Source organism: Rhodnius prolixus, unplaced genomic scaffold, assembly GCF_049639745.1.
Source record: "Rhodnius prolixus isolate KJV_2025 unplaced genomic scaffold, Rpr scaffold_4, whole genome shotgun sequence".
NCBI lineage: Eukaryota > Metazoa > Arthropoda > Insecta > Hemiptera > Reduviidae > Rhodnius > Rhodnius prolixus.
Genome location: NW_027411614.1, coordinates 30,967,951 through 30,990,060, shown reverse-complemented (window position 1 = coordinate 30,990,060; position 22,110 = coordinate 30,967,951). Strand labels below are relative to the sequence as shown.

At 31.1% G+C, this 22,110-nt stretch overlaps 1 protein-coding gene and 1 long non-coding RNA gene across 5 annotated transcripts in view; one reads left to right on the top strand and one right to left on the bottom strand.

Annotated features, from left to right (window-relative positions):
* Neto (Neuropilin and tolloid-like) overlaps positions 1–22,110 on the bottom strand; it is a 428,343-nt gene that overhangs the window by 20,414 nt on the left and 385,819 nt on the right. For 2 of the 3 annotated variants that reach the window (XM_074130381.1, XM_074130383.1), the window contains one exon: positions 12,007–12,150. In XM_074130381.1, coding sequence (XP_073986482.1) covers positions 12,007–12,150 — 144 coding nt within the window. Of the gene's footprint in view, positions 1–2,519; positions 2,844–12,006; positions 12,151–22,110 lie in introns of those variants that run through there. The other variant, XM_074130382.1, reaches the window with a different exon arrangement.
* On the top strand, positions 15,171–20,153 carry LOC141455370 (uncharacterized). 2 transcript variants are annotated; one of them, XR_012459229.1, is made up of 3 exons: positions 15,171–15,312; positions 15,792–16,007; positions 19,421–20,153. It is a non-coding gene; the product is annotated as an uncharacterized lncRNA (long non-coding RNA). The 2 variants fall into 2 exon arrangements; XR_012459230.1 differs by lacking the exon at positions 19,421–20,153 and adding an exon at positions 16,173–19,412.

Below are 22,110 nucleotides of genomic sequence, written 5' to 3'. Positions count from 1 at the left end.
CAAATAATATTCCGCAAAATATACCATGAAAACAATCGCCAAATTATGCAAGTAAGTTCAAGCAAGTTTAAAGTTTTATTTTAATAAGGAGAAAAATGGAAATAGAATTATCAAACGAGGAATTTATTATTATAGTCACTGCAATTTCTAACAACCAAAAGTGCAATCGCTAGAATAAGCTATAAAGAAACTGAAAATGGAGAGGCAACTAAATGGACTGAGAAAACAAAATAAATGATTAGAATTGAATAATGGGGCCCTTAACGATAAGTGCAAGGAAAATAAATTGAGAGGAAAGGCATTTTAAATTGTAAGTGAATGAATTTTGAATGATAAGGGTTAAACCCATATTTGCAGTAAATTTAGTGGAATGAGTCAAACTATAAAAGGTAACCAGGGGGATCTACTGGGATTGGTTATTTAAACAATTATGGGTAAACAAGTTGAAAATGCTACCTTCAAAACTAAACCATTTCTATTGTTGGCTTCTGATGCTTTATTTTATTTTTCGGAAGGCTTAAATTTGTTTTAAGTTAAATTAGTAAATTGCGAGAAGTATATTGAAACGGCGACCGTTCAACAAATAAAAGATTATCATTATCTTGACCAGTAAAATTCTATCTGTCTAATTTCCTTTAAGCCTAGAAATTACTTGTATTGAACAGATTCGCTGGTTTGTTTCTTCTGTGAGAGAATAAGCCAGGAAAACAAAAGCAAGTAAAAGAAAAGCAAACGTTTTTTAAAACTATGAAATCAGTTTTGTAATGCAGCGAACATGTGGAAGAACCAGCAATACATAATCTCAGTTTACCTTTCTGCATAGCAGCAATACCTGATATATTACTGCAATATGTATGAATTATAGGCCTTTAGTGGAAATAAATAACCTAAATAACAATGGGTTCTGCCGGCCCACCCCGTTTGCTCCTAAATTCCATTCTTTCCAATACATTAACCCTGCTCTCATTTTCAATTTATTTTCCTGCATATCTAATATTATTACATTCAATTGATTTCTAAAAAGAATGCTGATTCTTTTAGGTACTTAAAGAAAAGAAATTATTGCAAAAATATAAAATTTACCACGTTGAATTTTCATTTACCACGTTGAACTTATTAAAAAGTTATATTATATTTTTTATTTGTTTTGTAGGTTCTAAACCTGTAACAAAAGGAGTTGGTTTTATCCATATCATTATCAATGATATATACACAACAACAATACATACAACATGGTACAAAGAATACAAGCAAAATAATAAAGATCTATCGTACAATTAAATTCAAACATTACTCATTTAACAGAAATGACCGTAACATTAGTATATTTTAACATATTTGTATACTCTGTGAATGTTTCTATGAGAGTAATCATTAGCTAGTCTTTCCGTTTCTCTTGTTAAATTGTTGTTGTCAAGGTTTAAACTGTGCCTATAAATGTTATATGCAGGACATTCTAAAAACAAATGAGCGATGTTCTCACGCTGACCTCCATTACAAACCATACAAAATTTATTTGATTCTATTTTATATAAAGTATTTTAAACAGCAAACATAAGGTCCTGACATTCTGAATTGAAAGAATAATCTAATTGTAAGAAATGATAATTTGTTATTAAGATATGGTTATTACAAAGTTAGGAAAGGTGATTTTTAGAAAATTATCTCCGTGCGTTTTCCAGCAAAATATTTCAAAAACGAAAAATAACAAGAAGCTGAAACTTATAATTGATTGAGGCCCACAAAGGGAGCCGGAATGTGACTTAGTGAACAAAACTCCCATCTTGAAATACTACTTTACTGAATGTTTTATAGTTTATAGTTTTATGGTTAGGGAAACTTTTATAGTTTCCCTCAAAAACAAATTGTCTGCAAACTAATTGTACTCATATTGGTTCATAAATTTTATTAAATAACATTTTCGAAACATCAACCAGGAAAATTGAGTTGATGAAGCAGGGTGATTAGGAAGGCTGCACTATAATGCACCAGCAGTAAAATGTACGGTTCTGAATACTGTAATTATACAGTATTATATTATATTATATTATTGATCGGGAGTTAAATGAGTTGATATAATTCAGAGTTTGTTTGAAGAAATAGAAGTGAACATTTTACTCTATACTAATTTTTCAATTTTCTAGGTCTTTTTAAAAAAATAGAGTAAAATACGATTTACTCTAAGTTTCGTAAGCACTAAATGCAAGCAGATTTTTTTGAACGCATTTGGAGGAGAAGAAAATAAGTTAAAAGGGTCATTTCAGTGAAATTTGCAGTTTTTTTTTTTCTGGCATTTTTACAGTATGGATAACATTATTAAGAGTTGAATATGTTAAGAGTATGAAGTTTGGAGAAATATTCTAGTTAGAACCTTGAGAATTTGGGAAAGAGTTTGCACCAGATTTTTTTGTAATATAATGGGGGAAACAAAATCATTTTCAATTCTATGTAAGAGCAAAATCATGCAAATTTTACTTGAAATTAGAGAGCTCTTTTTCAACATTAAAAGGACTTCTCACCCGCATATTCCTCTCGCAACGAAGCACTGCTGAGATAAATCCACTTGTCCGGCCCATTGTTTCTTTCGCGAACATCTTCTAAAATGGATGAAAAAATGACATGGACATCAACTGTGCCGCACCAGTCTCGGCATCTTCTTTGAATTTGCATATCACAGAAACACTTAAAATCACTTTGTATCATCTAAGATTTTAGTTGTTTTACTCTTCAAAAATAATAGCCAATCCTTTAATCTGTCAAACACAATATCTAGGTTTGCTACCTGAAAAAACATCGTGCATCCGAAATGCTTGTTACCTTCCAGCAGTGTTATACTTCCGATTATGATTACCGTGAATGATACAGAAAGACGTTCCAATCAAAGCAGGCCAAATCAAAAGCATTATGTTTTTGACATCCCCAAATTGAGGATAATGCGTCTTAAAATTTTACCTTAACATTCATAATAAATTATGCAGTTTAACATTATCTATTATTATTTTTTATTAAATTAAAAAAAAAATATCGTACGTTTAGACTATTTTTTTTTTTACGTCCATCTACCCATGATTCGTTGTGCATATTTCAGGCATTAAGTAAATATATTTTAACTACAGCTTTCAAGTTAACGTGATTTAATAAATAGGAACAAAAAAGAAAAAAAAAGATTTTTCTTGCCGTTCGTTGGAAAATTCAAGCACCAGTTTTCAGAGAAACTATGTAAATAACATTATTTTCTATTGTTGATTTTTTTATTTTGGCTTCCGAGAATTGTAACAAGGGAGTGCATTTTTTAATTAATTTCATATTCTAACTATACGAATGAAAAAAAAAGTTTGGATTGTTCCAATCTAGATATTGGTTAAAAAAAATAAAATAAAAATTAAGCCAAAATAGATAATAATGAATAAAAATTGTAAAAATGAATGTCCTGCTCTCTGCAATAAAAGTAATTTCTTAAGGTGATCTCTGGGGAGTAAAGTGCACAGCAATAAAATAGTGATTTCATTCTTCTTTTTGTTTATACTTCCGTAAAAAGTTTCCCCTAGGTTGTTCAGTATCAAGCAAATCTTGAACATTAATGATAAATATAAGGTAAAGTTTCAACTTTTGTTTTTTTGTATCTCTCCCAGCTCTCTTATGAACGAAATTATGTTAGCAAGAAAAATACTTTATAAGAATTTCTCCTTTGCGAATTCAGCAAAATTGCTTAAGTTGCAAGAAACAGATGTATTTTACCTGAATTATACAAGATTAGTACTGGAGATGAATTTTTATTTCAGTAGTCCTGTTTCCTCAGGGGCTGCGAAAATAGGTACAGAGTAGATACTAGAATCGTTACCGACCCTCTTTTTCACATACTAAAAAATAGTATAAAAATTCAACGAGAAAATGCTGATTATTCATTGATTTTTAGCAATTTAACGAGAAGATAATAATTAAAAAAGCAATAAACATTTTTATTAATTTGGGAATAAAAGTTTTTAACTAGTAAAAGGAAAACCTGCTGAAATTGATGATATTCAAAAAATTAGAGTTTAAGTGCTGTAGGGGTCTAGCCAGTTATTCAAGAGGCTAATTTAAATTTTCTCTTTTGCTTTGCTTTTTCTGATGAGCAAGCTGTTACAGCCAGTAGGGAAGAAAATTGGAGAAATTTGAAGAATTCACGAAAAGCAGATCTTAGCGGGATAGGATAACTGCAGAATTCTTCAGGGACACACTTTGGACTTCAGCCTTTCAACAAGAAAGGAAGTCAGAATTTACAAAGGAAAATTGAAATAAAGAGTATATTTCAAAAGCGTCCACCATTCAAAAGGTGTAACGCCGTCTAAGGTTACGCATTCAAATGTACTTTCTCTTTTTTTTTCATAATTTTTGGTCAACTTATCTACGCGATTAAGTAGAAAGAAAGAATAATGCCAATTGCAGACATTATTGACATTATTTTTTTCTTTCTTTTGAATTAATGAATCAGTCGCCAAAAACAGTAAACAATACATGAATAAGCTTTTTTATTGCAACTAATTTGCAAGCTTTAATTTGGAAATATGTATAGGCTAAAACTTTATAAAATAAAATCGTTAATTACCCTAAAAGATTTTTGCAGTTAAAAGTCGATCTCTATTTCACAATCATGTTCGGCTGTAATCAACACTATTGCATTTGTTTTGTAGATTGAAACAGAATTTCGATTGATGAAGGCATCAGCATTGTTTTAATACTTTTCTGCATGATCTCTTTATCCATTTTAAAATCCACTTTCTTGTAGAGGCGAAAGAAATATGATTAAAATGGAGTAGATGAACTGGTGAGTGATACGCAGTGATTTCATGCTAGTACAGGTAGAAATAAAGTTGATCTAGTACTATCTCTAACATTAGCACTTCTACAGTAGTGATATAATAATATCTAAATAATTTTCAAAGCATAAAACTAGATATAAAATTTGTTGGAGCAAAACTTTAACTGTTAGCCACTACACAAACTTCTTGTTAAGTTGTGCCCAACTTGTTCAACATCTGCTACGTGATCCTAGTGGCACATGCTTAAACCCTCTAAAACTTTATTGGTTCGGTGGCCGATCTGTTTTCCTTTTCTTAGAAGTTATACTTCTTTATATTGGAGCCTTTGCCATGCCTAGGCACTTGTTTTTCTTATATGCTTATTTATTATTTGACTTTTCTTTGCATTCCTTTTGATTTTTCAGTTTTTTTTTTCTATTTAAGTAAAAACCTACAATCATATTCTGCAGAATCAGATTTGGCACAGAAAGAGATATTATTTATCGAAAAGATACTTTATATCAGAAAAATAGCTTTACCAATGCAATGCTTTTTAACACAATTGAATCAGCATCAAATGAAATATAACTAATTTCCTTTTATAATTTTATTGTTCATTCGAAAAGCACAATTAAGTATATTTAAAACAAAACGAAATTAAACCTCTGATTTTTATTGAGTATGAACATTATAGTTTCCGCCGACATTATCAACTATTTTAAATGTTTTCATAATTCTACAAACTGAGATAGATTTATAAATCGAAAATGTGTGATTGTTTATTGAATGGCGAAAGAGAGTTGTGTTACTTAGTAACTTCTAGTTCCTTATGAACTTAAGGTATAGAATATTGACGGTTATTCGTCCGTAACTTTGCGGCGAGTTCTGTTTTAAGTTTTCTTGGCAATCTATCAAGCTGGTTTTTCTTCCTACACTCATAGTAATTACTAATACTTGCAACTTTCAATGAGATTGCTTTCAGACTCTCAGACCTAAAACACCTATCAACTGACCCATAACCTTAAATAACTTCTCAACAAATTTTCTCTTTTTTATTAAAGTGTTAAAGATGAACTTACTACGACTCACAAATCTTTCAAAGTGTTTCACATGAAACTAGTGTTTCCCTATAATATCTCACAAGTTTCTACAATCAATTCTTACAAGTGTTTTTATTGTGAAGTTAATTTTTTGTTGTAGCAGTGTTCCACTAAACCTGCAAAAATAGGAACTAGAATTTTGCATCAACCTAACCAAAACTAAAATAAACACTTAAATACAACAAAAAGTAGAATGGAGCACAACTTTTGCAACCTTTGTTGGATTTACCATGTGAAGGGTCCAAAGCAGAGACAGTCTCGCGAGAACATTTGACCAAATCAGTGTCAGGCTTTCTAACTAAAGCAACAGGCATCCTTTAAAATTTTCAGCAGTGCAAGCAGTATATAGTTAATAAAACTGATTGAAAAAAGAAATATGTATGCACTCAAATGTCCATTGATTGTTTTGCTTATGATTTTAAACCTTCAGTTCATCGAAATAATTTAGAAAAGTGATCACCAGGTCTTGTCAAAAAATGCAACTAGGTAACAAGAAACTGTTAACTGAAGTTTTTCTTCAATGGGAGCAAAACCAAAACTTAACGTCAATTCAGCTAGCAGACCTTTATGTTAAAGTTCCGAAAGTGGACAGTCATATTGTATTGCACTTGAGATTTTATGTAGAAGAGGATGTACCAAAACGTCTTTCAGTTGAATCATATAAGAACACCTATAATAAGTCGATTATAAGACGCAGACGACAGGTAACTTTTTGATTTATGTTTTCCTATTCGACAGGAAGAAAAAGGGAATACAAGCCCAATATTTAACTCTTTCTGACTTTAGGTTTTTTATTTATTGTCTGGATGGAATTATTTAATGAGATTTTTAATTATATTTAATTTAATTTGAAGCTACGTATTTAGTTGCACCCAATTCACTTCTAACAAAAGTTTTGGTTAACTAATAAAACAAATATTAATCTAATAAAATTAAAACAGATATTAGGTAATCACAAATAATGTTACATAACAAAACTGTTATTCAATATCTATATAAATAAGAATGTAATTTAAAATAAATACATTAAGAAGGAAAACATTTACATTACTTCAAAGGAGTGCGTTACAAATTAAACAATTAAATAGGATTGGTAACACTTAAAATAAAAGCAATTCCACACATTTTTCACCTTTAATTACCCTTGTTATAAAATAAACAATTTAAAGATAATCTTAACAAAATTAAATTAATATAAATAGGTTATGCATTTCATCTACTTTTCATTCCGTAATTTTGCCCTTAAAATTCCTCTGAAATTGTTAACACCGTTTTTGGGGCCAATGAATGGTTGGTTGGGATGAATCTACGATCCTCACCCGCCTTTTAATTACTGGAATACCCTCATGTACAGGAATTCAAAAGTGCAAAAGTATTCTATCCTATCTAGGTTAGTCTTCTTTTGCTTCTCTTACAAGTTTTAAGAAATCATCAGACTTCGGCAGTCCTTGCAGACTGTTGCAGAAGATTCTTACTTCCATCATTATGAACTTCAGTATTAACACTCAAGAACCATTTCTTTGACCGTGGATTAAATTAGTAGTCAAGCTACCGAGAGGTTGGATTATATCCTATCTAAAATGTAGCTCCTGAAACCTGGTGCTATCTTATCTGAATCCATTTTGAACCAAACCAGCGTCTCAGGGCCCGTTGTTTTTAGAAAACTTTGTCACCTACGGCTAAAACTATTTGTTTTAACTACCTGATAATTCTTGGCCAAGTCTTCTTTCTCAAGCTACCTAAATGCATACTCTGAATAAGAGGATTGCGTGAATTCCACTTCTCATCCTCGAGATGTTTATTGTTTGTCATGAAAACAATAATTCCATTTCCTCGTAACTTAATCCGTGGATGGCTTTTTTATGACCGACGATTTTATTGTATCTTAAGATCTTCTCAAAAGCATCCTAGGTGGTTAGTAGATGGCTCTTGCCTAGCCAACAAATTATCGAGAAATACATTAACCCTGGACTGGTCATTAAAACGAGTGATCTAATTTATAGCTTGCTGGCTCAGTCATCTCTATCTCAGCCATTGTGTTCTACGACACTACGAAAGTAAGAAAAAGTTAAATATTTTTGGGAGCTTCAACTACTCAGCGATTAGTAAGAATGTGAGGAAAAAGGAGATATTCCAGAACAGCTAAAATTGAAGACAGTCATTGCAGTGTGAATCTGAAAAATACTAAGCCGAAAAAGAGGGTTATATTTCATTTAAAAACGCAACTTTACCTTTGAACGCAAATACTTAGGTAGTTTGTTTTGGAAAATAAATTATTGTTAATGCTTGGGCAAAATTTATTAATGTTTGACTAAAGTATCGGGCATTAAACAACAACTTGAGTAATCAATTTAGAGCAGTGATTAAAACTTATTTAACAAAGTTCTCTAATTTTATTGTAGCATAAATTACAAAACTATTCCAGACTGAAAATAACAAAAAAGTAAATCATACTCAAATAATTTAAAAATGATTAATTTTCCGTAACAAAACTTTAAGAACTTACGATCATTAGATCGTTTATTAACATCCAGTTTTCAAAGTAATAATGGAGAGGGCAAATTAAAGAAATTTTCTTAAACTTTGGTCGCTGGCACAGTTTTAATGGGCTTCTTTCCTTATTTGTGAGCTTCCTTAATTCATTATATTACTACTTTGTTCTATATTTAGTTGTGTTTCTTCTGCACAAAATCAGTAACCAGGATTGGCCGTTCCTTGAAGGCGAAGACGTATGAAGTTAAATTGACGCCCGGAGAGAATCAATAATTTGGCGTCCCTATGGGTTATTTAAACATATTAGTAATATTTTTTTCTTTAAATAATTACATCCAAAACCAACTTTTTTATTATAAAACAATGATGGATGGGCTAATCGAGATGCTGAAAACTTCATGATAGATTTCCGAGTATTTCTCACCTAAATTCCTACTTCTTGATATTTGTCTTTTAAAAACTGAATCATTCTGGAAATCCACTGAGAGTGGCAGAATATTGCTTCCAAACATCGTCGAAACTGAGACAGCGCATTTATACACGCCCGCAGGCCTCCAGGTAAGACACAGGGACACGTCTTCAGTAGTTAAAAGGGTTAACAAGGGAATTGTGTGTACGGTAGTGCCGTAAGCGCTATTTTCTTCATAACAAATTGTTTCTATTTTCATTTTATTTCAAAACATCGTGGGCCACATGCGGCGAGCCGGCCGCTAGTATAACACCCTTGCTGGATGCCTTGAGGGGCCCTTTCACCAATTTCTAGGGTTCCTTGATGGTACATCATGAAAAGATAGTATTTTCAAACTTTTATACTAATATTATTATATATATAATTTTTTTTTTAAGAGTGAGCGAAAAATAGAGTATCTAAGGGTGAAAAATAGTTATTGCCCTTTAATTATTTATGCAAATTTAAATATTAAATGATAATTATGAATAAAAATGTACAGGTGCAGGCCCTTTTTTTCTCATAGTTAAAATCCCCAGGCCCTTCAGTGATATTTAGTGACTAACTAACTTGGATAATGTAGGTTTTGTTGAAGAAAAAATTTTATTATTGCTTGCTATGAAGTATAATAATAAGTCCAATAATGGTATAAATGTGAACAGTGATCCGAGAACGACAAAAAAGACATTCTTGGATTTTTCAAGAAGATTCATTTTGTAAGAAAAGTGATCCCAGCTGGTTTCAAAGAGATATTTGGATGGTCCAAGAACACTAATTTTGTGAAAAAAAGTGATTCCAGTCACAAAGAGGCCTACTACTTCCTCCTAGTTGTTTGTTAAGTCGTAATATTTACGGAAATTTCTTATCTGCTTTCTTGAAAATAAAATTTTTAAAGAGAACGTTTGCATTAGAATCGCAAACGAAGAGAAAGAGCGTCACCAGGTGAAATAATAATTTTTACAATGACGCCTGCATGTGAAGTGTTATCACTTAAATTGAAAGGTCATATTTTAATATTGTTAAAAATAATTACTTTGTAATAGATTTATTAATTCTTGTCTAATCTTTGACAGCAAAACTTTTGATTACTATTTTTAAAAATAGCTTGGGACTGCTCAGCGCTCAGGAAAATTTTAATACTATCTAAATTGTTGGAAATTAAGATTAAATTGCTATTTCATAAATCATGTAAACATTGAATGTTTTTACGATTTGTAAACTGGAAAATAAACTACATAAATGACGAAATGAAGATGGTGGAATTTAGCACTCCTTTGTCACAGAATTAAAGAATGTGATAAAAGGCTGTGTATTCACAAAGGTACGTAAGGCATGGCTTTTGCTATATAGAGGGTACAAAGCGTTGGTTAGTGTGAGTCTTCATTTCAAGTGGAAAATATGAAGTTGGAAAAGGCTAGATGTAAGGGTGGTGCAGAGAAGGACAGCCATCTTATGAATAGATCAACTTTGTGGAAATGAACCAACTTTAAGCAACAGAAAAAGATGAAAAGAATAAAGAACTTTGTATAAAAAAAAGAATAATGAAAGGCGGAACCTCATTATGAAAGATAAAATAATAAAAAAAAAAGAAGAATTTAATTGGGAATAGTGAGAGTCCATTAATAAATAATATTAGGTTCTTATTTCGTGTACATTAGCGCATAAAAAGTGGAATATTCCAAAAAAAATTACAATTATTGATTATAAAAACCATCAAATTAGACATTGTTTGACAGTTTGATGATTGTAGAAGAGAGTACTGATGTGGAATTTGAAATTATTAATAATTCCTAGTTGCAAGAGTAATAATTAAATGAGATGTAAAAATCATCACATCTAATTAATCTAAAATTAAATAACAGTGGGCAAGGTATCTTCTGCAAATAAGCTAGGCACAAATTCACTTTTTATTGAACTGTATGAGATTTTTATAAAATAATTCTTAAACTTAATAATTTAGTAATTTTAAATTTAATAATTTAGTCTCAGGTCCTAACAACATCAAAGTAAGAATGAAACTGATGTCGTGATGACAAAAATTTGACTCTATATTGGGATATTTTACATGCTATTTCGTTCCAAGTATATCGTGAAAATGGAGTTTGAATGATTAGGAGATTGAAATATGTTGTTATAAAACATCGGCGTCACACTTACTTTCATGATAGAGCACTTTAATGATAGAGTAACGAAGGCAAAAGCTAATATAAATTCAGTTTGGAATAGCATTTTTAATAATCTCCTTAAGAAAAATTTACAGTTTAAAAAGTTAAGTGAAAGGGTTGAATAAACGAAAGATACACAAATTCTATTGCTCTTAATGTAAGAAAGAAAACTGTGTATTTTCATTGTAAGAATTGAATAGTAACATAGTTAGAAATAATACAGGAAATTTACTTAACTTAAATTCATTAAACTGGTCGTCCATTAGTATATTCGTTATTCAGTAATTTTGCAAGCGCCAATAATATTACAATACTTTTGAAAACTCTAAAACTAATTTTGCTGGAAAGCATTTTTACGGAGAGGTAATGGCGTTTAGCAAGTATGAAACTTAAAATCGACACCTCTTCCCAAAATAAAATTGTAAAAACTGTAATACTCTGTGAACCGATATTATCCAAACTGAAGAAATTTTTGTTGCAGTTTGCCCTTAAGTTTATATTAGTAGCAGATAGCCTACGCTAAAGTGGAAATAAGAGGATGTCGCAGCTTTACCAAAGACAAGAAAAATGTTTTTAACTAAATGATAAAAAGATGTATCTTCAATTTGGTTTATAAAACAACATTGTTTTTTAAGGAAATTAAACAGGCTGAATATAGCTTCAGTCAAGTAACAGCTCTGATTGATACATTTCATTAAATATTCAAGTCATATTCTGGTTGAATATAAACATAAATTTGAATCCTGTGATTTCAGTATTTCAGATACATTGATCACACTTAGTTAGTAGACCTTCTTACATACCATAGATTTTATTTACTTTTACTCTAAATACACACACAAATAAAAAGAGAGATTACTTAATTCCTACGAATTGATTTCTATATAGGCCAATTGGAACAAATACAAATAGGTAAAAGGAGAAAAAACCTTTTTAATAATCCCAATAATTGAAAAAATAATAGATAAAAAAATATAAAGTAAGTAGATTAAAAAAACAACAAAATAAAAAGTACGTACCTTCTAATACTTTAGTACAGTCAGTATGGTTAGTGTAAGGCCTTGGATAATTTGGCGAATAAAATTCTGATTTTTCAGGATTTCCAACAGTGAACTGGGAACATTTCCAATTAGGAGGCTCTGTAGGTACCATAGCTGGAGCATCTGTGAACAAATCCCAAGAGATGTTAGTAAATAATTAAGGAGAGGTGAGATACTGTTACGTTGGAAAAGTGAGTAAAAAAAATAGGTCAATGAAATGTTAAAGGGCTGCCAGTTGTAATGTAATTAAAAATTTTTTCGCCATTTTTCTTCCTTTACTTTGTACAGACTATTGGTGGGAATTTAGTTGAAGGCCAACAGTTCAGTATTTTGAGATGAAAATAATGCACTAAAACTAATTTGATTATAAATTCTTTTTATTTTATTTATTTTGTTTTTTAAAATTTATTTAGATATTTTCTATCTATATAAATATATACAATATGTAAATTAGAAGGTGGATGAGATATATTGGTGCGTGATGAGCAGGAGGTTAGAAACTACCCAGCTGTAGCACTCTATAATATAGATATCGATATCGATAATAATGATAACGATCATTTTCAGACCTCAAGGAAGTCTCGAGGCCATTGACGATTCAGTCGGCGAGGAGGATTATTTGGAATGTCAGGCGAGAAACTTTACCAGAGGATTTGAGCAAGTAGTTAGAGCAGTATGGAATTATGTATTTATTTTTTTAATTTATGGTGAAAATTATAAATTTTATAATTCCTCTTCACGAAAAATTAATAGTACAAACTGTGCACGTGCGGAGCCTTTTTCATTGCCGCTAAAAAATGCTTCTTTCCCTTTAATCCTTGGAAGGCGAAAGTATCTACATATACCTTTGCTATATTTCTTCACTTTCCTTATTAAGTCCGAAAGTTCCAACTTTGCTTCTAGTCACCCCATACAGTAAAAGAGGTAGAATGAAACTCTATTTTTCTTGAATAATTGGTTGCCAAGAGAAAATAGTTGGTGCGCTCCTCGCTCGAAATGTTTTTGATCAACTCACCGAAAGAATGGTTTGAATCCAAATGTGGTCCTATTTCTTGAAAGGAAAGACCTGCTTCTGTAAGTCGACAATTTTTTTTCTGTCAAAGTCATCTGGTTCCATGAACTTTGCTTAAGTCTTGGCGAAATGAAATTTCAATGATCTACTTTCGCATAGACTTCAAGATTAAACAAAGATTATTTTTGTATTAAATAAAATCTTCAAAAAAATTAATTAGTTTGGTTACAATGTGGCCATTTTCCTGTCTGAAGGCAGTATTAGTTGGGCTCCAGGTTGCTTAGGCCAGGTAGGAAAAGCAAGCTCATAATTTTGGATTTTCCTGACAGCTCAGTGGATTTGGCTCTTAAATAATAATCAAGTTTTGTTTATTTAATACACTGCATTGTACGGCAAAATAAACAAAATGCTAAAAATAACCAAATATATCCGATACAATGGCGAGAATTATGAAGCTGTATGCTTATCATATAAAAGAGAAGAACTCATTGTAGAATGCAGTGTGCTCCCTGACATCATTTCTTTTCCTTTTCTACCATTTCCATCAGCGGATCTGGTTTATTTTAATTGGTAAAAGTAGAAGTGCTCACGCTTCCTAGCGGCAACTCAGCGAACTAAGTTATTTTCTTTGCTTTCTTCTATTCCAAATTATATTTTATTTTAACACAAAGTAACAACCAATTTGCACGTATGTAGCAAAGTGTAGGGGTACTATCGTCAGAGAATCTTCACAACTATGAATTTAATTCTGTGCTCTAAGCAATACAGCATTCTCAATGCAATAATGTGTTTTCAGTTTTAGGAGCTAGTTATATAAACATACTATTATTACTTTTATTAGTTCACCTATTTTCCTTTTATTTATTATTAATTAGTCATTTGGGGCAGCTGCCCTTCTAGCAACGTCCATGATTCGAATCCGGGAGCTCCAACTCGCAAGTCCACTGCACCCCTTTTAATTGCCATTATCATCTGGAATCTAAAAAAACTAATCTTCCATCTATTTAGCGTTGCAAAACATTTTTTGTTATAATCAACGGTAAACACTGAGCTAGCTGAAAGTGCCGAAATAACATGGGCTAATTTTATTTAGTATTTTTAATTTTAATTCTTCCAGCTCTCCGTAACCAAATTAAAGTGGAACAATCTTAGAGGAAACAATTTCATCCCTATATTCATATATAACCACGGATGTCTTGTAGGCATGTTGCATTTTCTAGATGTTAGGATTTTATAATACTCTCTTGTATGAGCCTTTTACATTTCCTACTAAACAGCGGAATTTTCTGCTAATTCCTTATGCTCTTAAGTGTGAAATGCGTACTCTTTGCTTATTTTCTCAATTTTCTGTAGAAAGAGTAACTTTAAGAAACACTTTGCACCATTGTAAGTAAATTTCTTCTATTAAATATTAGGTAGTATTATCAATATTTTATAAGAAAAATTATCAGTACTACACAATGTAATTTTTTATTCGAACATATGAAAAACTCTATTTTTCTTGAATAATTGGTTGCCAAGAGTAATATGTGCGAAGAATGCATAAAGGAAGATAAAAAAAAAAAAGCTGGTGCGCTTTAAAAGAATTTTAGAGCGGATCCTTTCAAACAGAAGATAGACTACTGTAAGCTCTGCTCTATCTTTCACTCCCTTGCCTCTCTATAACCTAACCTTGGTATTGATGGTGCCCTAAATTAATGAATAATAATAATGATTAAAACAACTAACTGATTAGGGATGAGCATTTTTCCTATTATTACAGGATTAAGGGGAACAGATTCAGCGGGTAGATCAGACAATTATGAACATTTACTACTTTCAATATAATACAATAGTATTCAATTTTGATGTTATATCCTTTTGTTGTATCAAATGCCATTCCGATTTTAATTATAAACAGTCATAAATATCCATTCTGCTATGGGCTTTGTAACAAGCACAGCCCAACAAAAATAAAATTATTGTAGGAGACAGAATTGTTGTGTTCGTTGGAGAGAGTTATGAATAAGATAATTATAATTGAATTAAATATTAAATTACAATTATGTAGTCACAGGGAGCATTGTTCTCGCCGTCGACAGAATGGTGGGGAGAAGTGTGCGTGTAGTTGTGTGTGTTTGGGTGTGTGCGTGCTGTGGCGTAGGAATTGGTCTGGGGGGGAAAAAATGAGAAACAAGACAGAGTGAAAAAGTACCTGTAGCAGGAGCTGTATGTGAACAGGCAAAGAACTTAGAAGGCATTTTCTGAAGGTTTGGGAGTGGTGGCAGCTTTGGGTAAGTCGAAGTTCTGATTGTCTCTGGTTTCAACTCTCTCTGGGTCCCGGCTGGCTGGGTGTCGGGCGGTGGATTTTTAGGATGATATAGTTTTATAGGCCTTTACATCTGTTATTATTCTTAGGGAGCATTTTATCTTTTGGGGAATTTCTTAAGTGTCTAGATTGTATAGTTTTATAGGTTTTTTGCATTCTGTTATTAATCTTATTGAGTATTTTATCTTTAGGGGAATTTCTTAAGTGTCTAGATTGTTTTATTACTAATAATTAGTGAATATATTAAGTTCTTGTGTTAGTAATTAGATAATAAATTCTCGTTTATATCATGAAACCTGTTTTCTTTGTAACTCCTTAGTTTCGGGGTTAAGGTAAGCACTACATTATTAATACAAATTCCAATAGTCTATATTATTATTCAATATTCATATGAGCTATATTATAATTGCATTCTGCTTCCTTCATCTCTATTTTTTTTTTCAGGAGGCTTTATGTCCAACTACCAAATTAGATGTCGTGGACGGTGGCAATTAGCACACGTATTTTACTATAAATTCGTTTTATTAACCTTTAAATAAAAGCCAAGTCCTGGACGGGGAATCGAACCCATTAACACAACACACCTTAGCTTAGCTTCGCCTCTAATCGCTCGACTATTGTGGTGCCTGATTTATATGACCCGGTGAGAATGAAAGTGACGTAAGTCCATTTTGAGCAGTTTTGTGATAAAATGAGTTTTGTGCTTGCTCTGTAAAAATATGCAGATAATAAAAATAGCTTTATTACTTTTGTTTTTATTATTATTACATAGAATCAAATTTTTTGTTGTATATTAGAATGTAATGGGATTTTAAATTATTTTAGAAAATGGAAAAATGTGACTTACTTCATTGTCATTCTCAGCAAATCTGGCGCAAGGTTAAACAAAGCGGCATTTAAAACCAATTTTAAAAGTTTTATTTCATAAAATAATGCTTCTAAATGCAGAAGACTCATCTCAGAGACTCATTTTACTAGTAAATCTTATTTCAACATAATGCTCCTTACTATGTCATTAACTCTACCTTGCACCGAGATTTTCTTTTTCCTTATGTTTCAAAAGCTGTAAGATCCCGTTATATTAAATTCCACATATCAGTCACCTCACATCCTAATCCAATAGTATCCCAACTTACTGCATTGCCTGGAAATACTCCACCAATGGGTGAATTCTCCCCTCATGCTATTCATGTACTTATCTATTATCATGTTGTATGTATCAGCTTCACTTATTGCAGAAATATATTGTACTCGTAGTTGTGAAAGTAAATAAAGTAAAAAAAAAATCCAAATTAAAATTTAACTAATAACACCAACACCAAGACTTATTTTTAATTTTTAGTTAGCTAAAACCATGTCACAATTCACTAATTAACACCACACGAGAATAAACTTCACCAAGAAAACAGTCATAAAGAAACAAACAATCTGGTGGACTTACGCCACTGTCATTCTCAACAGTATGAGCTTTTGATTAAGTACTGAAAGTTTGTGCTTCTCTTGATGGCCAATAAGTGCACTAAGAACTTACTGCATTGTCACCCTAAACAAAACAGTTGTTGTAGAATATAAAACTGTCGTTACCTTGATTTCAATAAAAAATGGACTTACGCCACCTTCGTTCTCACCAGGTCATATGTATATAATACACATAAGTATTTTTAATTTCAGCTCGCAAACATCTGAAGTTATAGTTGCCTGAGTCCTTTTTCAGGACCTACTGTTCTCTGGACAGCGTTGTTTCATTACAGACTACACAGCCCATCCTCTGACAGGGAAAATTTAAGAGCAACTAGCTGGACTCTTCATTATTTATTTTTCAACAAAAGAATATAAATCTCTTGTCCATAATGTCGGTTAGACAGCTTCAACCTACATGAATTTAAATTGATTATATCCATTTCTCAATGACTATTCTGCCTGTGAATTGTGCGTGGTTAAAGCCATCTTTTTTTGTTCAAAGAAATTCTTATATATTATATTTTTCTTTACCTCTTAACTACCAAATAAGGCGTCGTTAATGGAGACGACTGCAAACTGTACTTTACTTTAATTTATTCGTATTAACCGTTTCTTAAAATCCAAGGACTAGATCGAGAATTGAACCCAGTACCACAATACATCTTAGCTTTGCACGGCTCGCCTCTAACCACTATGAAGCGAAGGAAAGCAGGCTATACAGTGAGGCCTAGTATTGGTTAAAGAATTCAGTCGTCTGTGGAAGTAGAGTGTTTAGAAAGAGACAATTTCCTTCCCTAATTCAGAGAAAAATTCACTTCAAGATAGGCTTTTATGGGTCATCCTACTTATTCTCTGGGTCAATCTACTTTTCTTATGCAAATAGAAAACCTTACTAAAGTTTTCCACTTTTTAAGTGGTTCCTAACTCCAACTAGTTAACTAGAAATAACTTGAAGATTCTATACTCTTATAATTTGCTAAAGAAAAGGAGATAAATTTAAAAAGAAAAGTAGTTGTTGTTAAGGATATGTTTTTAAATTATATTAGTCTTACAAAAAGAAGAATTGGAATATTATTCTTTATAGTCTAGATTCAGTTTTTGGGAAAATAGTTCTTTTAAAGAAAAAGGGTTACTGCTAATCAGAACATCTGCCTTTTGATTATAATTTTTTTAATTTTTCATGGCTTTTAAGGGATGAAAAAAATTATTATTTATGTGAACGATAAATATCTATTTATGGATATAGGATACAGTAACAGTTTTATGGCTCCTCAAGGTTCCTATTTCGCTAATTCTCCTTTCTCGAGACCACCAACCCAGAAATCCTCACCTTCATAACTTCCTTGGTAACCATCATTGCCATTTTCTATGACCGTTGTATTTCTGAGAGAAGCATCCACATTGTTCATGAAGATTATGTTGATATCCTTCGACTCTGTGCATGATACGATTTGGTAAAGATGAAATATAGTGAAACGATTCTTCAACAGCTTCTTCCGATACCTTGTTTGCTGAGAAATTTTCTATTAAACCGAAAACTACAACCCCTTATCACTCCGTTCGGAGGCCTAAGCGTGAAAACATATTCATTAATGGAATTATTATTCATATTCTGTAAGAAAAGAAATGAGCTAGATGTTTTACTAGTGAATAAAAGCAAAAATGGCTATCCCAGTTTGAACTGTCTTAGCCAATTTAGTCATTTGGACAAGAGTCAATCAACTAATAATAATTAATAATATTAATAATAAGTGCTTATTTACTTTCAGCTATGTACATAAATTACAAAATATAAAAATAATAACACTTAAATGCGTGGAGTGTACTCCGTCTGCAGAGTTGAGTTTCAAAGTATAAATTTTATATTATAGTAAATCATACATGTTTTTGGAAAACATAAAATAAACTTATATATTCACCTGGGAGTAAAATAAAAAAAGGAAAACAAATAAATACTCATACAAAAAAAAAACTAAATAAAACATTTTAATTACAATTAAATTCATTATTTTCCTGTAATTTAAGGCCTCTTTTAGATAATTACATAAATTATTTCAATTGCAACCATTTAATACAGCATATAAATCATTACGATTTTTTTTTTTATTAAAATACTTTGAACGATATGGGGATAAAATAGTACGTATGCAAATAAAGTGTACTATATCCTCTACTTGATTCAGGTTACATAGTGTACATAAGTATCAGGTTTAAAAGTTCGATAATTTAAATATAATGATTCTGTTCTGGCTTTTAATATAAATTCTATGACCCTAAATGATATATTTGAAAAATAATCTGGATTATAACTTAATTTAGGATAGACTTTATGATGAATACCATTTCTATCTTTTGACTCTGCAGTTATCATCTCCTCTGTCCGTAATTTACTTATCATTGCATTTAATTTTTCTTCCCAAACATTCACAGAATTATAATTAAGTTCTAGAATTAATTTCAATCAACTATAATAAAGCAAAGCTATGGGATCAGCTCAGGGAGGTTATACAGTATATATTTATATCATCAGTATATGTATATTTATATCTATAAATAATTTATAATATTTATTTAATATAAATTAAAATATATACATTTATATTCTTTTTCAGGTTCTAGAACAGGTTATAGTATTGTCTTAACCCAAGGGATCTGTTACCGAATTTTATAACTTACTATGCACAATTTTCACAATCATTTACCGTGATGTTGCTTTAGAAAAGATAAAAGAACAAATATAAAATTGTATAAACTCACAAAGCGTAAAAAGCTATTCTTGTTACTGTATGAGGTAGCATATTAAATTAAAAGTACGTGTCCCACTAAATGTATTTTATGAAAATATATTCTTGTGTGCATGTTTTCTAGCCAGCTATTACAATGAGTCTACACCGGAGATATAATAATCGAGAAAACCCTAGGGAATGTAAATTCTGTGCTTGAACATACATTATGGACTAAGTTACACATTTCTGTCAAGCTACATACATTAGCATTATTTATAAATAAGTAAATATAAACTTGCGTAAAGAAAGAAAATGGAAAAGTATAATTGTATTATTATATTATAAATAAATTATATTATACTAAAATTAAGTGTACGTTAGTTTTGCCACGGTCATTATTAACTGATGAAACTCTGCTTCACGTCAATGGTATCGAAACACTACCAAGAACATTACATTGCTGTTTAAATATTTTATATATATATTTATTTATTTTAAAATTTTGTTGAACTTGTTGTTTCGACATGGTATACAAAGTAAGATGCATGTATTCTTTTTTGTAATTAATTCTATAAAAATTAGAAATTTGTATTAATTAAATAGTTAATTCATTTGTAAAGGTGAATTTATTTAAGTTGCCTTTATTCTCTTTTTATCTATTCCATTCTTGAATTGCTTTGTTAACTTAATTGTTAAAATAAATGTAAATTAGTCAAACACTTTAAACTATTTCTAAATACATTTGAAGACTGATTTTTCAACCAACAATTATCCTTGATAGGCATGTTGTCTATAGTTCTTGCATGGGTTTCTTATTTTCTGATATTTTTTACAGCAAGCAAAATTTTATCCCAGCTAAAAAATCCGACACATTGTACTGCCAAAATCTAGCTAGCCAGGTTTTGACCCTTTTTTGATTTAGCGGTTTACCCGTTGACTAGTTTAGCAGATTTGTGGAGCTTACCAGGGACTTAATTCTGAATGCTTTGTTTATTATATTTCCAGAAAGCAAAAAACAACGTTACATGAGGATAATCTAGAGAGAGAGAGTTACAATTTATTGTAAACAATAAATAGTAAGGAATAGCGATTTTTGAACTTTCTTCTGCTCCTTTAGAGTTGCAGCTTGTTCTGAAGCATTAGGATTCCACGAACATTTGAATCATCCACATCATCCGCAACTCTTTTTAAATACCTCCAGGATAGGAATCTTTAGCTTTATTCCTTGAGACCTTCCATGTTGTTATTGAGCCTCCTCTCTTTCTGGTCCCTACAATGTTCCAATCTAGCACTCCTTCTTCATGGGGTATGGCTTTCTTTAACGATCTTTCATTTAGTTCTTGTTTTGACTTTTTTGAGTCCACATTCAAATTTTAAAAATCCAACGCAAGCATTGATTTAATGAAGGCTTGGAGACTTACTCTTCACGTTTGACATCCGTAAAGCAGAACTGTTTTGTCGTTCATATTATTATTATTATTATTTTTTTTGTATTCCGGAAGGTGTGCTTTTTTTTCTTCATGGTACCAGTTCCAACATCCACCGAAGCATCACTCTCAACAATCACCACACTTCCTAAATACAAGAAATACTCAATTTATTCTACTTTCTTTTAAAATTTTTCTACTTTACTTTTCAATATAAAAAAAAAGTATCAAAGTTCGAAAGAAATCTGCATAAAGGACCAAACAGAAATTCAAAAAGAAAATCCGTGAAAATGTTATCAACAAACAGGAGCGGACAAAATGAAGCCTGAAAAGAAATTTGGTTTGAAAAAGACTAATTTGGCAGTAAAATGTAAACAAATAAAATGTAAGTTTCTGTTTCTGGGGATATAAATATAATACAGTCGAACCTCGCTTAACGAGCATAATTCGTTCCAGAACCTTACTCGTTAAGCGAAATACTCGTTAAGCGAAACAATTTTTTTCATTTAAATTAAAATAAAAGGGGATAATTGGTTCCATGCAAAAAAAATATTGATAAAATTTTTTTTTATAACATTTATTTCGAAAAAATTATATACATATGTACATATGATGTAATATAATATAAATTACATATATTAATTGAGATAAATATGTACATTCATAATTAATCCTTTTTAATTATAAATTTGTCCAATGTTCCTTGTTTCTGCCGTCGCTTCAAAATGTCTTCAAAATGTGACACAGCATTATCATTAAATAAATTTATAGATCGCATAGCCACAGCCTTATTCGGGTGATAGTTTTCTACGTGTGTTGCAACAGTTTCCCATGCTTTCAACATTTCTCTTATTGCGCTGGAAGATTGTTGTTCCTCTGATATTTTCTCCTCTTTGTCTAATAAATTCTCTTCCACCAATTCTTGTTGTGAAATGTGTTGCAACTCAACAAGTTCCTCTGTGGATAGCTCTTGACTATGATCGTTCAACCCCTAGAACAATCTAAGCCTTTCTTCTCTGCCCAGGTCAACTTCGTTACAATATTTAAACACAAATGTCACTATATGGACTTTCCCTATACACCACTCATTCGGTGAAGTTCGGTTTCAACTGTATCAGTGCATTAGATACGTGGAGAATATGAAACGCA